This window comes from Salvelinus fontinalis, chromosome 5 (genome assembly GCF_029448725.1).
Source record: "Salvelinus fontinalis isolate EN_2023a chromosome 5, ASM2944872v1, whole genome shotgun sequence".
Classification (NCBI taxonomy): Eukaryota; Metazoa; Chordata; class Actinopteri; order Salmoniformes; family Salmonidae; genus Salvelinus; species Salvelinus fontinalis.
Window position 1 is genome coordinate 5,717,906 of NC_074669.1, and position 17,263 is coordinate 5,735,168.

At 41.7% G+C, this 17,263-nt stretch overlaps 1 protein-coding gene across 2 annotated transcripts; it reads right to left on the reverse strand.

Moving 5' to 3' along the window:
- Positions 1 to 1,250: 1,250 nt before the first annotated feature.
- On the reverse strand, positions 1,251 to 15,065 carry LOC129854960 (tripartite motif-containing protein 16-like). 2 transcript variants are annotated; one of them, XM_055922170.1, is made up of 6 exons: positions 14,400 to 15,065; positions 13,886 to 13,981; positions 3,666 to 3,899; positions 3,416 to 3,506; positions 3,231 to 3,290; positions 1,251 to 2,967 (listed from the first exon to the last, which is right to left on the reverse strand). In XM_055922170.1, exons 1-6 carry the CDS (start codon positions 14,994 to 14,996, stop codon positions 2,456 to 2,458), a joined length of 1,590 nt encoding a protein of 529 aa, XP_055778145.1. In that variant the 5' UTR covers positions 14,997 to 15,065; the 3' UTR covers positions 1,251 to 2,455. The 2 variants fall into 2 exon arrangements, with proteins under 2 accessions (XP_055778145.1, XP_055778144.1); XM_055922169.1 differs by having other exon boundaries at positions 3,416 to 3,575.
- Positions 15,066 to 17,263: the final 2,198 nt, after the last annotated feature.

Genomic DNA, 17,263 nt, shown 5'->3' on the forward strand with positions numbered 1-17,263 from the left:
CACACTGTCAAGTCAAAACATCTGGCTGTGATTTCATGTCAAAACCCTTATTCTATTCTAGTCATCATATTATATTGTATTATATTCTATGATAATATATTATATCCATAGTCTCCACTCAGTATAGTGTTAATGATGACTGTTTGTTGTGTACATTGATTGAATGGTTAGGACTATCTCTCTGTATTTACAGTTTAAATCCCGAGACCAGGAGACCTAAAGGAAGCCTTCAACACTGCATACCTTCATCCAGTCATAGTAAACAACCTGTCTGTCTATCTATTGTGACAGTTGTAGACACAGCCAACTTCTCTGCTGTGGTTGTTGCTGCTATCAGTGTTCAGGTCAAGGTACAAGGTGATTGTCCTCACTGTGACCCATATCCAGAGTTCAACCACTCTGGGTCACGGGCGCCGTGGACGTAGATTAAGGCAGCCCTCTGCACCTCTCTGATTCAGAGGTGTTGGGTTAAATGCGAAAGACACATTTCAGTAGAACCTATTCAGTTGTACGTCTAAAAATATATTTTGGTTCGTTGTTTTTACAGCATAGTTCCAATATGATATTGTGAAGTAGCATGTACATTAATAATGTTTTTTTACCTTTATTTAGCTAGGCAAGTCAGTTAAGAACAAATTCTTATTTACACTGACGGCCTAGGAACAGTGGGTTAACTGCCTTGTTCAGGGGAAGAACGACAGATTTTTACCTTGTCAGCTTAATGATTCAATCTAGCAACCTCACCACTTAGAATGTGACCCAGTTCAATGAGTCTGAACAGAACTGGGGGATGTCAGACATGAAGTTGTCTAAACAACTGGAATATCATTAGTTAGTGATTCATTGTTAATGGATTTTCAATTAGGAACACAGAGGAACAACCTGACAACACACATAAAAAAATAACAATAACAACAAAGAGCAGGAAACCACTAAAGTCATTACCATATTGTCGTCATGTAATGACAGGGAGAAACAATCTAACATCTAGAACACTACTTTAGATCTGGTCTAAAGAAGCCTAGTGCACTACGCAGGGAACAGGGAGCTATTTGGAACAGAGACACTAACTCCTGTATAAAAGAAATTATCTCCCTCATCTGTCTGATATATCTGCCCCTTTCCCCTCCCAGCCTCCCTTTTCATTCTATTCTATCAGCCACACCACTAGCTCACCTCCACACAATCCATTTAGAAGTTAAAGACACACCTTGGAATAAATAACAAAGGAAAACAATTACAAGATGAAGTTTAGTGTTGTATTTTTTATTTCCCATCACCATAAATCATATTTAATCACTGAACAGTAGGAGACCTAACTTCATCTGTTCCTGACTCTGGATAGTGGATTAAAAAGACCATCAATTTCCAATGATATTAAAATACTATTCTGAACATTACTGATATACTGAGTGGCAAGTCAAGATATCTGCTGGTTTAATTGTTTGGTCAATATCACCACCTGTTTATCAGGTATCTCCACTTATAATCTCTAATGAACTTGCTGTTTAGTCTAGGACTAGGCATAATGTGTGTCCTGGAAACCGGCCCATATAGTTAAGTTAGCAAGTAAGAAATACTACCTGTTTCATGCCACTGAGGAAAATTACAGAGAAACAATTGAGAAAACATATCAATGGTTCTGAATGCCAACCAATGTACATCAACACCATACATCATGATTCATGGAAATATACAAGATTCATTTTTTATTTTATTATATATAAGCACCTTAAATCTCTTAAAATTCAAATCAATCAAAGTGAAAGTATTGAATTTTAATTCAGAACATCTGAAGATCAAATCAGTTAAATCATTGTACATAAAACAGAACAGAATGAATCATCACATCTGGGGACCATCACCACCAGCATGACTAGTATCTATATGGACCCTACTACAGTTAAACCAGCTCAGCTATAGACTACACCTGCATGACTAGTATCTATGTGGACCCTACTACAGTTTAACCAGCTCAGCTATAGACTACACCAGCATGACTAGTATCTATGTGGACCCTGCTACAGTTTAACCAGCTCAGCTATAGACCACACCAGCATGACTAGTATCTATGTGGACCCTACTACAGTTTAACCAGCTCAGCTATAGACCACACCAGCATGACTAGTATCTATGTGGACCCTACTACAGTTTAACCAGCTCAGCTATAGACTACACCAGCATGACTAGTATCTATGTGGACCCTACTACAGTTTAACCAGCTCAGCTATAGACCACACCAGCATGACTAGTATCTATGTGGACCCTACTACAGTTTAACCAGCTCAGCTATAGACTACACCAGCATGACTAGTATCTATGTGGACCCTACTACAGTTTAACCAGCTCAGCTATAGACTACACCAGCATGACTAGTATCTATGTGGACCCTACTACAGTTTAACCAGCTCAGCTATAGATTACACCAGCATGACTAGTATCTATGTGGACCTTACTACAGTTTAACCAGCTCAGCAGTACCATAGACATAAAACCCAGGATAGAGGGACTGAGTGAATGTGGTCTGGACTCTGTGGAGGAGGGTCATTGTGTCAGAGACACTGTAGAAGGACAGAGTACCTGCCTTGTGATCCAGGTACACTCCTACTCTGGAGGACTGAGGGCCTGATACTTTAGTCTCAACATTATTGTGTATGAAACAATAATCATCACTAAAGCACTGTAAACTCCAGGACTTGTCATTGTCTCCAAATATATTACCTCTCACTGTTCTGCTGATGTCTTTATATGAGACTGCAGTAATAACACCCCTTCCACTCCACTCCACCTCCCAGTAACAGCGTCCAGACAGACCCTCTCTACATAGAACCTGGTAGTGGTTGGTGAATCTGTCTGGATGATCAGGATATGGTTGGACTTGGTTTGTATAAGTCACCTTTCTGTTCCCTTCAGACAGAGAGAGGCATGTGTGTGTTGTGTTTGGGTCCAGTGTGAACTGACAGGAATCTGGGAGAAGAGCAGAGCAGAAACCAATAAGGGGAGTTGAGACCAATGAGGGGACCAATGAGGGGAGAACAATAAGTTAAGTCAGATACAGTATCTACCCTGTCTTTGATTAGAGCACAGCAGAGATCAAATCAGAGAAATATGAGGAGTCAGATAGATACCCAGTCTTTGATTAGATCTACTATTGCTATATATTTCTAGAGGGATTGTTAGGAGTGTCAGTAAAAAAAGACTGTTAGTTACTTCACAATAAAGAGACTCACATTGTAACAACTGTTCTCTGGTCTTGGGCTCTGGAGGCAGTACAACATCCACTATATTCACTACAGACACACAAACACATTGACAGAGAGAGGGAATGTTATCATCATACCACATTCCACATGTATATGACTAGTAGGGAACTTTCAATGGTCTAAAGTTGATGTTGTTATTATCTTCAACACACCTGTGGTGGAGATCTTGGTCCATTCTCCTTTAAGGAAGTCTTCTAGTTTCTCTCTCAGCTCAGACACAGTCTTACTCACATCTTCAAAGTACTGAAGAGGACGGACAACAATGCTGGGTAAGTCTGAAGATACACTGATACTGGAGAGAGACTGATATCTCTGGAGAGAGAGAGAGCGAGAGAGAGAGAACAGAACCAAATAATTGACCGTTTTAATTTCATATCACATGCAGCAAGGCAGTTTAGTTACCTGGAGGAAATGGATGTGATCCTCTGTGTGTGAGAGCTGCTCCAGCTCAGTGCTTCTCTTCCTCAGCTCAGCTATCTCCTGCTTCAGTTGCTCCAGGAGTCCTTCAGCTTGACTCACTTGAGTCTTCTCTCGGGCTCTGATCAGCTCCTTCACCTCAGAGCGCCTTCTCTCAATGGAGCGGATCAGCTCAGTAAAGATCTGATCACTGTCCTCCACTGCTGCCTGTGCAGAGCGCTGTTTAGAGAGAGAGAGAGAGAGAGAGAGAGAGAGAGAGAGAGAGAGAGAGAGAGAGAGAGAGAGAGAGAGAGAGAGAGAGAGAGAGAGAGAGAGAGAGAGAGAGAGACTGACTTGTCTTTTTTATTACTATTTTTTATTTCACCTTTATTTAACCGGATAGGCCAGTTGAGAACAAGCCAAGTTCTCATTTACAACTGCGACCTGGCCAAGATAAAGTAAGCAGTGTGACAAAAACAACAACACAGAGTTACACATAAACAAACGTACAGTCAATAAAACAAAAGAAAAGAAAAATAGAAAAATCTATGTACAGTGTGTGCAAATGTAGAAGAGTAGGGAGGTAGGGAATAAATAGGCCATAGAGGCGAAAATAATTACAATTTAGCATTAACACTGGAGTGATAGATGTGCAGGTGATGACGTGCAAGTAGACATACTGGGGTGCGAAAGGTAAGTAATAATATGGGGATGAGGTAGTCGGGTGTGCTATTTACTGATTGGCTGTGTACAGGTCCAGTGATCGGTAAGCTGCTCAGACAGCTGATGCTTATAGTTAGAAAGGGAGATATAAGACTCCAGCTTCAGAGATTTTTGCAATTCGTTCCAGTCATTGGCAGCAGAGAACTGGAAGAAAAGGCGGCCAAAGGATGTGTTGGCTTTGGGGATGACCAGTCCAATATACCTGCTGGAGCGCGTGCTACGGGTGGGTGCTGCTATGGTGACCAGTGAACTGAGATAAGGCAGGGATTTACCTAGCAAAGACTTATAAATTACCTGGAGCCAGTGGGTTTGGCGACGGATATGTACTGAGAGTCAGCCAACGAGAGCATACAGGTCACAGTGGTGGGTAGTATATGGGACTTTGGTTATTAAATGGATGGCACTGTGATAGACTGCATCCAGTTTGCTGATTAGAGTGTTGGAGGCTATTTTGTAAATGACATCGCCGAAGTCAAGGATCGGTAGGATAGTCAGTTTTACGAGGGTAAGTTTGGCGGCATGAGTGAAGGAGGCTTTGTTGCGAAATAGGAAGCCGATTCTAGATGTAATTTTGGATTGGAGATGCTTAATGTGAGTCTGGAAGGAGAGTTTACAGTCTAGCCAGACACCTAGGTATTTGTAGTTGTCCACATATTCTAGGTCAGAGCCGTCCAGAGTAGTGATGCTAGTCGGGCGGAATGGTGCGGGCAGCAATCGGTTGAAGAGCATTCACTTAGTTTTACTAGCATTTAAGAGCAGTTGGAGGCCACGTAAGGAGTATTGTGTGCCGTTGATGCTCGTCTGGAGGTTAGTTAACCTGTTGAGGATAGAGGGCGCTATTTTCACTTTGGGAAAAAATCGTGCCCAATTTAAACGGCCTCGTACTCTATTCTTGCTCGTACAATATGCATATTATTATTACTATTGGATAGAAAACACTCTCAAGTTTCTAAAACCGTTTGAATTATATCTGTGAGTTAAACAGAACTAATTTTGCAGCAAACTTCCTGTCAGAAAGTGAAAAATCTCAAATCGAGGCTCTGTTCCAGGCCCTTCCTATCATTTTGCTTGAGATTTATGACTATACATGCACTTCATACGCCTTCCACTAGATGTTAATAGGCTGTGAGAGGTGAAATGGGGTCTCAAGCTCTTTCTATGGTCAAAAGAGACAGCTTGGAATGACATGACCCCAGAATTCCTTTGTTCAGGAAACGCATAAAGGTCACCAGTATTGGCTTCTGAAAAGCAGTCGTTATAGACGTCTTATATCTCCGGCTTTGATTTGATAAATGTGATAATATCATTTTAAAGTATGTTTTTTCAATATAGTTTTATTAGATTATTGAAATTTTTTCAGGAGTTTAGGCGTGTTGCGTTCTTTGCGTTTGGTGACGAAGGAGAGCTTAGCGCCACTTGGCTAGTTTTGCTTGCTCATTCGAGAGGGAAAAATGCCATTCTAAAACCAAACAACGATTGTTCTGGACAAAGGACCCCTTGTACAACATTCTGATGGAAGATCATCAAAAGTAGGACTCATTTTATGATGTTATTTCATATATCTGTCGAACATGTTTACTTTTAGTTAGCGCCCAGATTTTGGGCACTCTCTCGCAATAACGTAAGCTGGATGTCGTAATGAAATTATTTTTAGAATTCTAACATGGCGATTGCATTAAGAACTAATGTATCTATCATTTCCTATACAACATGTATTTTTTTTGTAAAGTTTATGAATAGTTATTTGGTCAGAATAGGTGAGTGTCAGAAAAATATCCGGACATTCTGGGAAAAAATGCAAAGTTTTCAGAATGTGTAACCACGGATTTCAGCTCTAAATATGCACATTTTCGAACAAACAATATATGTATTGTGTAATATGATGTTATAGGACTGTCATCTGATGAAGGTTAGTGAAAAATTAATATCTTTTGCTGGTTTATTCGCTATCGCTAACGTGCCTATTGCTATCGCTAACGTGCCTTGATGAATGAATGCGGTTGTGTGGTTGGCTATTGTAGTAAGCTAATATAATGCTATATTGTGTTTTCGCTGTAAAACACTTAAAAAATCTGAAATATTGGCTGGATTCACAAGATGTTTGTCTTTAATTTGCTGTACACCATGTATTTTTCAGAAATGTTTTATGATGAGTATTTATGTATTTCACGTTGGTCTCTATAATTACTCTGGCTGCTTCGGTGCTATTTTAGATGGTAGCTGTGATGGTAGCTGCAATGTAAACTGATTTATACCTCAAATATGCAAATTTTTCGAACAAAACATAGATTTATTGTGTAACATGTTATAAGACTGTCATCTGATGAAGTTGTTTCTTGGATAGTTTGGTTGGTTCTTGGTTAGTTTGGTTGGTTTTGTGCATGCTACCTGTGCTGTGAAAAATGTCTGTGCTTTTTTGTATTTGGTGGTGAGCTAACATAAATATACGTGGTGTTTTCGCTGTAAAACATTTAAAAAATCGGACATGTTGACTGGATTCACAAGATGTTTATCTTTCATTTGCTCTATTGGACTTGTTAATGTGTGAAAGTTAAATATTTTTTGAATTTCGCGCTCTGCCTTTTCAGTGGAATGTGGGAGGAGTTCCGCTAGCGGAACCCCGGGGCTAGACAGGTTATTAACACAGTGTCCAAAGAAGGGCCAGATGTATACAGAATGGTGTTGTCTACGTAGAGGTTGATCAGAGAATCACCAGCAGCATGAGCGACATAATTGATGTATACAGAGAAAAGAGTCACCCTGAGAATTGAACCCTGTGGCCGCCAGACATCTGGACAACAGGCCCTCCGAATTGACACGCTGAACTCTATCGGAGAAGTAGTTGGTGAACCAGGCGAGGCAGTCATTTGAGAAGCCAAGGCTATTGAGTCTGCCGATAAGAATGCGGTGATTGACAGAGTCGAAAGCCTTGGCCAGGTCAATGAAGACGGCTGCATAGTACTGTCTTTTATCGATGGCGGTTATGATATTGTTTAGGACCTTGAGCGTGGCTGAGGTGCACCCATGACCAGCTCGGAAACCAGATTGCGTAGTAGAGAAGGTACGGTGGAATTCGAAATGGTCGGTGATCTGTTTATTAACTTGGCTTTCGAAGATTTTAGAAAGGCAGGGCAGGATGTATATAGGTCTATAACATTTTGGGTCTAGAGTGTCTCCCCCTTTGGAGAGGGGGATGACTGCGGCAGCTTTCCAATCTATGGGGATCTCAGACAATATGAAAGACAGGTTGAATAGGCTAGTAATAGGGGTTGCAACAATTTTGGTGGATAATTTTAGAAAGAGAGGGTCCAGATTGTCTAGCCCAGCTGATTTGTAGGTATCCAGATGGATAAGTGGATAAGTTGCTGCAGGGGCTGCTGAGATGTTGGCCAGGGTCGGGGTAGCCAGGTGGAAAGCATGGCTAGCCGTGGAAAAAATGCTTATTGAAATTATCGATTATCATGGATTTATCGGTGGTGACAGTGTTTCCTCTCCTCAGTGCAGTGGGCAGCTGGAAGTAAGTGCTCTTATTCTCCATGGACTTTAAAGTGTCCCAAAACTTTTTGGAATCAGTGCTACAGGAAGGAAATTTCTGTTTGAAAAAGCTACCCTTAGCTTTCCTAACTGACTGAGTATATTGGTTCCTGACTTCCCTGAAAAGTTGCATATCGCGGGGGCTATTCGATGCTAATGCAGAACTCCACAGGATGTTTTTGTGCTGGTCAAGGGCAGTTACGTCTGGGGTGAACCAAGGGCTGTATCTGTTCTTAGTTCTACATTTTCTAAATGTGGCATGCTTATTTAAGATGGAGAGGAAAGCACTTTTGAAGAGCAACCAGGCATCCTCTACTGACGGAATGAGGTCAATATCCTTCCAGGATACCCGAGCCAGGTCGATTAGAAAGGCCTGCTCGCTGAAGTGTTTTAGGGAGCGTTTGACAGTGATGAGGGGTGTTTGTTTGACCGCAGACCCAGTACGCACGCAGGCAATGAGGCAGTGATTGCTGAGATTCTGGTTGAAGATGGCAGAGATGTATTTAGAGGGCAAGTTGGTCAGGATGATATCTAAGAGGGTGCCCATGGTTACGGATTTAGGGTTGTACCTGGTAGGTTCCTTGATGATTTGTGTGAGATTGAGGGCATCTAGCTTAAATTGTAGGAAGGCCAGGGTGTTAAGCATGTCCCAGTTTAGGTCACCTAACAGTACGAACTCTGAAGATAGATGTGGGGCGATCAATTCAGATATGGTGTGCAGGGCACAACTGGGGGCAGAGCGGGGTCTATAACAAGCGACAACGGTGAGAGACTTGTTTCTGGAAAGGTGGATTTTTAAAAGTAGATGCTCAAATTGTTTGGGCACAGACCTGGATAGGATGACAGAACTCCGCAGTTCTATCTTGTCAGAAATTGCTATAGTTATAGTATAGTAGAGGATTTTTGGTGGCCTTCCTAGGCCAGGATTCAGACATGGCTAGGACATCTGGGTTGGCGGAGTGTGCTAAAGCAGTGAATAAAACAAACTTAGGTAGGAGGCTTCTAATGTTAACATGCATGAAACCAATGCTTTTACAGTTACAGAAGTCAACAAATGAGAGCGCCTGGGGAACGGGAGTGCTGCTGGGGGCTGCAGGGCCTGGGTTAACCTCTACATCACTGTCATGACGTTGGGTTGGGGGTAGGTATACGACAGTCATAAATACCTCTTTCCCCCTTTTTCTCTCTCCCCCACTATAACTGATGTGACATAAGGAAACCCATGGGTTAACATAGAGATTCTGGGTAACATCAGAAGTTGGGGGAAATGAACTATATTCTCGTAATTCGACCAACTGAACATATGCGGTGGTACTTAAGGTATATTATGTCAGTTCGGTTGCCCTCTGACACATTCTCATCAAGGATTGAATGACATAAACTCTACTGTGCAAAGTCTAAATGTCAGAGATATCGGATTCACATGGAATTGTTGTTTAATTCAAATGTTTGAATATGACATTATTTGTGAAGAGATGAAATGTAATTTTAGCTTCCAAATGAGAGATCTGTGCTTTCATAAGTTTCTCTGCTCACAGTGGTCCGCCCCTGTGAAGAGACCTGGGTAATAGACTTTTCAGACACACCCCTCTCCCTCCACTATATAAAGCCAGAGACAAGAATATAACTTCCTGTTCCGGGTACTCTAGGATGACGATCCAGGGTCAGAATGGTTCAGATAATAACTACAGAACTAGGCCAACATCAGCATGGACTTTGACTGTGAATGGTATGAACTTTAAACTCGTGTTCACTACAGAAGTGATATCTCCTAGCCGTTGAGTTGGCAACAGCTGCTACAAACGCAGGTTAGGAAGGACAATCCAAGTATCCCGTCTTCCACACACAACGTTACTACAAAGTATCCCGTGACAACCAGAGACATTCTCCAAAGGACAGAGGACTCTGGTTGGCGATACGTTCTTCCATCTACCACCAACCTACTGAAGCGCAGCTCAGAGTAAATATTCATTGCATTTTCCTCTTCAAATGGCGGTAATTTAGAATGCATAAGATAAGATTTACGATAGCACAGCTCGCCTATGCTCAAGTCTCCCGCGCTTTCACTAGGACTCCCCCCCTTTCCTTTGTGTAACAAGCTGTCATATCGATTCTGCCCGCTAGGGACGTTTTTCTGTATGACGTAATTTGTGATCAAGTTATGATTTAATTGTGTATATGTGTTTCTGTGTGATTAGTTAGGTATTTAGTAAATAAATAATTAAACCCAATTTTGTATTGCTGATTCAACTTGTTAGCCAGGATTCTTGCAGATAATCAAGGACTTACAACTTTCAGATGAGACTGAATAAAATGACGATTAATGTGACTGTTATTTAGTAAAATATTACAAAATCTTTAAGAGTTTATTCGAAAGATAACAGCTCTATAAATATTCTTTCGTGGTGTCCCTCTCTAGTTAATCAATATTTACATGATTAGTTCAATCAGGTAATATTAATTACGGAGAAATTATTTTATAGAATAGCATGTCATAGCAATCAATCTGGCATAGTCAAAGACACGACATCACCAAAGGAACAAAGGAGGAGTAGGATAAAGTCTAAAATAACTGGTCATCTAGTGCGTTCGGAACAGAGAGTAAAAGGAGCAGGTTTCTGGGCGCGGAAGTATAGATTCAAGGCATAATGTACAGACAAAGGTATGGTAGGATGTGAGTACTGTGGAGGTAAGCCTAGGCATTGAGTGATGATTAGAGAGGTTTTGTCTCAAGAGGCACCATTTAAGCCAGGTACGGTCACCGCATGTGTGGGGGGTGGAACATGAGGGCTAGCTAAGGCATATTGAGCAGGGCTGAAGGCTCTACAGTGAAATAAAAACAGCAATAGACAAGGCATATTGACATTAGGGAGAGGCATGTGTAGCCGAGTGATCATAGGGTCCAGTGAGTAGCTAGGTGTGCTAGAGGCACGGCAATTCAGACAGCTAGCAGGCCGGGGATAGCAGCAGGCTAGCAGATGGGCCTCAGGGGGACGTCGCAATTGGAGCGTCTGTTGAAAACCCCTCGGACGGTTACGTCGGCAGACCAGTCGTGATGGATCGGCGGGACTCCGTATCGGCGGCAAAGGGTCCAGGCCAAATGTCAAAAGAAGTATTAAAGCCCAGGAATTATCTGATGGAATTCTTAGGCTAGCCGGGAGAAGGGCCTAGCTTGAGGCTAGTTCCAGGCTAACTGGTGCTTGCTTCAGGACAGAGACGTTAGACAGGAGTAGCCACTCGGATAGCAGCTAGCTAGCTGCGATGATCCAGAGTAAAGGTTCAGAGCTTGCGGTAGGATTCCGGAAATGTGGTAAAGTAAAGCAGTCCGATATGCCCTGCTGATGACCGCTAGCTGTGGCTAACTGACTACTAGCTAGTAGCTAGCTATCTGGCTGTCTTCTGATGGGGGTTCCGGTTCAAAAGTGTAAAAATAGCAGATCCATACCACATCGGGAAAGGCGGGTTGCAGGAGAGTATGTTCAGTCCGTAGATGGAAAATGAGATTTAAAAAATAATACAAATATATACGAAATATATACAAAGATAAACTTTTTATACAAGGGACGGGACAAGACAATCAAAACAGACATCCCCAATGCTACGCCATCTTGGAGCCATCCCCATTACACTAACACCCCCCCCCCCTTCCTAAAAACACATTGCGTGCCACCACAACCTCCACACAATCACATTATACAGTACCCAACACCACAGTATAATACACCATCCAGCACCACATTCCAACCGTACATCAAACCCCTCCTCTCCAGCCATACAGACAGCCCCCCTGAGCCCCCATACTTCCTGAAACATCTCCACACTGTTGATCATTTTGTAAAACTCAAACTCAACCCTAAGGCGTCAACAGTAACGGCATTACCCTGGCAACACAGATAAAACATGATGAACAGTCTGTCATTTCAGAAAACAGACAACCCTCCTCAACTCCCAGGTCAACCCGAGCCAACCAGCTATTGGTGGCCAGGGCTCCATGTAATACCCTCCACTGGGTGACCCCTGACCTTTCCAGCACTGGGCGCATATAGAGCACCCTCCACCTATACCCTGCCATGCTCTCAGCCCCCACAACCCCCTGCCACGGATGCCCCTTCACTCCCACTAAGCTCCTAATGTGTCTAACCCATTAAACTTTTTAGGGATAGGGGGCAGCATTTTCACTTTTGGATGAATTGGTGCCCAAATTGAACAGCCTCCTACTCTGTCCCAGATGATAATATATGCATATTATTATTACTATTGGATAGAAAACACTCTGAAGTTTCTAAAACTGTTTGAATTATGTCTGTGAGTATAACGTAACTCATATGGCAGGCAAACTTCCAAACGGGAAGTGAAAATTCTGAAAAGGGTCAATGTGAAAGTCATCGCCTATTCAAATCCCTGTAATTTATGGATCTGTTTGCACTTCCTACGCCTTCCACTATCTGTCAACAGTCAGTAAAACGTGGAATGAAGCCTCTAGTGTGATGTGGGACCGGATGGGAGGTGTTTCAGTCACTGGTCTGGCAGATTGCTAGTTGCTGGTCACGCACGCTAGTCATGGAATGTGCATGTGTGCCATTACTTTTACAGACATGAAGAAATGCTCCGGTTGGGACGTTATTGGATATATATGATAACAACATCCTGAAGATTGATTCTCAACTAAGTTTGACCAGTTTATTCGACTTGTAATATAACTTTTTGAAGTTTTCGTCCGACGTTTGCCTTCCCTTGCGCCAGTGTTTGGACACGTGTACTACACATGCTAGCTAAAGTTGCTAATTTTACATAAGTAATGGACACTATCGAACAAAAAAAAAACGATTTATTGTGGAAATAGGATTCCTGGCATTGCATTCTGATGAAGATAATCAAAGGTAAGGGAATATTTATGATATAATTTCGTATTTCTGTTGACTCCAACATGGCGGAGAAATTTTATTTATATTTGAGCGCCTTCTCAGATTATTGCATGCTGTGCTTTTTACAAAAGTTTTTTTTAAATCTGACAGCGGTTGCATTAAGAACCAGTGTATCTTTAATTATATGTAAAACATGTATCTTTCATCAAAGTTTATGATGAGTATTTCTGTTATATGACGTGGCTCTCTGTAATTACTCCGGATATTTTGGAGGCATTTCTGAACATGGCGCCAATGTAAACCGAGATTTGTGGATATAAATATGCACATTATCGAACAGAACATAAATGTATTGTGTAACATGATGTCATATGAGTGTCATCTGATGAAGATGTTCAAAGGTTAGTGATTCATTTTATCTCTATTTCTGGGTTTTGTGAAAGCTATCTTTGGCTGGGAAAAATGTCTGTGTGTATTGGATTTGGTGGTGAGCTAACATAAATATATGATGTGTTTTCGCTGTAAAACATTTTAAAAATCGAACACGAACACCACCCACCCTGAAACCACAAATGGATCTGCCAAAAGGTATGGATCCACTTTCTCCAAAAATGTAACTCCTACTGCACCAGATTCTTCTTTATCATGTCCATTGATGCCAGGCTCTGGTTCTGAGCTCTTCACCACACCTTCTACCTCACTTAACTCTCCCTCATTCATTTCCATTTCACCTCCAGAACTCGGTCTGGCGCACGGCTCACTCTGTTTGCACTTGAATTATAACATTGAAATGTCTCTATTCTTTAGAAACTATTGTGAGTGTAATGTTTACTGTTAACTTCTGATTGTTCATTTCACTTTTGTTTATTATCTATTTCACTTGCATTGTAAACATTTGTTTCCCATGCCAATAAAGCCCATTTAATTGGATTGAGAGAGAGACAGAGAGAACTCCATGTTAATGTATAGGGGACATGAATCAGTCATGGTTACTCAAGGCTATATGATGAGGTAGCCCCGCCTGCGACTACAAATTCAGTGTCGGCCCAATAGGGAATGTCCTCTTGGTGTAATGGTGTGTCTCCTCTGGTCAACAATACTTACCTTGAGAGACTCCACAGCCTGTTGGAGCTCCTTCAGCTCCTTCTCTCTCTCCTGGAATCTCTGCTGGACCTTCTGCTGACTCATCCCCAGCTGTCTCTGTGGAGAATCACTCTTCAATGAGCTATCAAGCTGTAGTAGTCCAGTAGATCAATAGTATAGTAATGTGACATAGAGAGGAAGGTCTAATATATTGAGGAAGTCCCTTTCCAATATTATATTTTCTATGTTGCTATGTGAATGATTATAGTTTTAACAGTCGGTGTAAATGTATCAAGGGATTGAGACTGAACTTTGGACTCATTAAATGGCATTCAGAATGATAATAGTGTTTGACTTTAGAAAATGGTGATACATTTGGAGAATCTGGGTTAACATAATCAAGGTTTGTGTTCATATTTGTTCTGCTGTGGATAGATTTCATTTGAATGATCTCATATTCAATCAGTCTTAGTTCCTACTTTATCTTTAATTCTTTGTTTATCAGACAGTCACCAACAAGTTGTTCTGGTCTTACCTGTTTCTCAGTCCTCTCTGCTGCAGCTGACACTGTATCATGGCCTTTATGTTCATCCATTGTACACAGATAACAGATACACTGCTGATCTGTACGACAGTAAACCTCCAGAAGTTTGTCATGATGAGAGCAGATCTTCTCCTGTAGTTGTGCGGTGGCTTTGACCAGCTTGTGCTTCTTGAAAGCAGGAGATTCATAGTGCGATTGGAGGTGAGTCTCACAGTAAGAGGCCAGACACACCAGACAGGACATGAAGGCTTTCTGCTTTCTGGTCCCAGTGCAGAAATCACACGCCACATCTCCAGGTCCAGCATAGCACAGAGCAGGAGGGGGAGCAGCCTGGAGACCTGTCTTCTTCATTTTCTCCACCATCTCAGCCAACATGTTATTTTTCCTCAGATTAGGCCTTGGAGTGAAGGTCTCTCTGCACTGAGGACAGCTATAGACCCCTTTCAAAACATCCTGATCCCAGCAGCCCTCAATACAGCTCCTACAGTAATTGTGTCCGCAGGCAGTAGTGACCGGCTCCTTCAGTAGATCCAGACAGACAGAACAACAGAACTGGTCCTGTTCCAGCAGAACTCCCTGCTGAGCCATTTGGACGGTTGTTCACTCTCACACAGACAGACGACACAGAGACTCAGATCAGTTTCGTTTTCTCAGAAAATAGTTTGTGTGGAGGGGGAGGTACTTCCTGGTTCTGCCAGAGAGGTGGGGCTAGAGGGAGGGAGGGAAGGAGGGAAGGAGGGGAGCAGGGAGGGAGCCAGTGAGGTAGAAGTTAGAGGGAAGGGCGTGAGAGAGAGAGAGAACTGCACGTCTAGAGGGAGACAAAGATTTCAGTTACTAGGTTAGGACCCTTAATTTGGAATAAATCTAACTAATGTGAGTTGTTAGAATATATTAAGTGTAACAGTTTCTATGAAGTACATATTATAATTATTTTAATGACCTTTATAATGCCTTATAATACACTTATGTGTTATAACACTGATTATAAGTGTCTATAATAATTAATAAGTGGTTGTAATGAGGGGGGACTTGATATTGATACAATGTACTGTAGTTGAAATGAATACTGTATGTATTGACTGATCATTGAGAATGAGGTAATACTTTACATTACAGTGTGGTTATTACTGTTAGGTCTAGGGTCAGGGTTAGAGGTACTACATTCAGCAGTAACCCTAGACATATCTAGGACTAAACAGAGAAGACGTTTTACAATCAGAGTTCTTTGTATCTCTTCTTAGTCATACAAATCCCCCACATCTTATAGGTGGATGGGGTTATGAACATATTCAATACATTACTTCAGAAACCAGATGAAATGAAACTGTCTTTCAGCAGGAAAAGCTTCTCTAATAATCCTAACCATGGCTGGGTGTCTTCAGAGACTGACAGGTATAGAGACACACTGTCAAGTCAAAACATCTGGCTGTGCTTTCATGTCAAACCCTTATTCTATTCTAGTCTTTATATTATATGCTATTATAAGATAATATATTATATCCATAGTCTCCACTCAGTATAGTGTTAATGATGACTGTTTGTTGTGTACATTGATTGAATGGTTAGGACTATCTCTCTGTATTCACAGTTTAAATCCCAAGAGACCAGGAGACCTAAAGGAAGCCTTCAACACATCCAGTCATAGTAAATAACCTGTCTGTCTGTCTGTCTGTCTATCTGTAGATGCAGCCAACTTCTCTGTGGTGGTTGTTGTTGCTATCAGTGTTTAAAAAAGTACAACTCTATGCACAACGACTACTTTTAATAAAAAACGAAATAATTAAACACATTGACTTGAAGAACAATGCAGATGCAACGTTTGGTAACATAATGACGTCACAAAGAGCACAAACCCTCATTCTATTTGACATTTTATAGTGTAAATCTGAGTCTCAGTGTCACTCTGCTACTGTGGAATTGTCCAGTTGTTAAAGAAAGTTCAGGATAACAGCTTATTCCGTTCAACAATAATAAATGTTAAAGAGCTTTGGAGCTTCTTCATCAAAGCACTATTGCAACATAGTGTCAGAATGTTACAAATACACAATCACTGCAGGCCACCCTCTTGGTTCTGGAAGACCAGAGGATTCAGTGGTGTAAACAAGACAGCACTGAATCCTCTGGTCTTCTAGAACCAAGAGGGTGGCCTGCAGGTAAACAAGACAGCACTGAATCCTCTGGTCTTCTAGAACCAAGAGGGTGTCCTGCAGGTAAACAAGACACCACTGAATCCTCTGGTCTTCTAGAACCAAGAGGGTGTCCTGCAGGTAAACAAGACACCACTGAATTCTCTGGTCTTCTAGAACCAAGAGGGTGTCCTGCAGGTAAACAAGACAGCACTGAATCCTCTGGTCTTCCAGAACCAAGAGGGTGTCCTGCAGGTAAACAAGACACCACTGAATCCTCTGGTCTTCGAGAACCAAGAGGGTGTCCTGCAGGTAAACAAGACACCACTGAATCCTCTGGTCTTCTAGAACCAAGAGGGTGGCCTGCAGGTAAACAAGACACCACTGAATCCTCTGCAGCTTCTATTAGGGCCAGGCGATTTCCTGGCTACGTCTCCTGGCAGGAAAGACTTTGTCTCAAGTTATATTATTGTTTACAGAGTGAGTCCATGTAACTTATTTAGTGACTTGTTAAGTACATTTTTACCATTTCCCCTCCCATCTTCCCTTTTCATTCCATTCTATCAGCCACACCACTAGCTCACCTTGGAATAAATAACAAAGGAAAACTATTACTAGATGAAGTGAAGTGTTGCATTTTTTATTTCCCATCACCATAAGTCATTTTTAATCACTGAACAGTAGCAGACCTAACTTCATCTGTTCCTGACTCTGGATAGTGGATCAAAA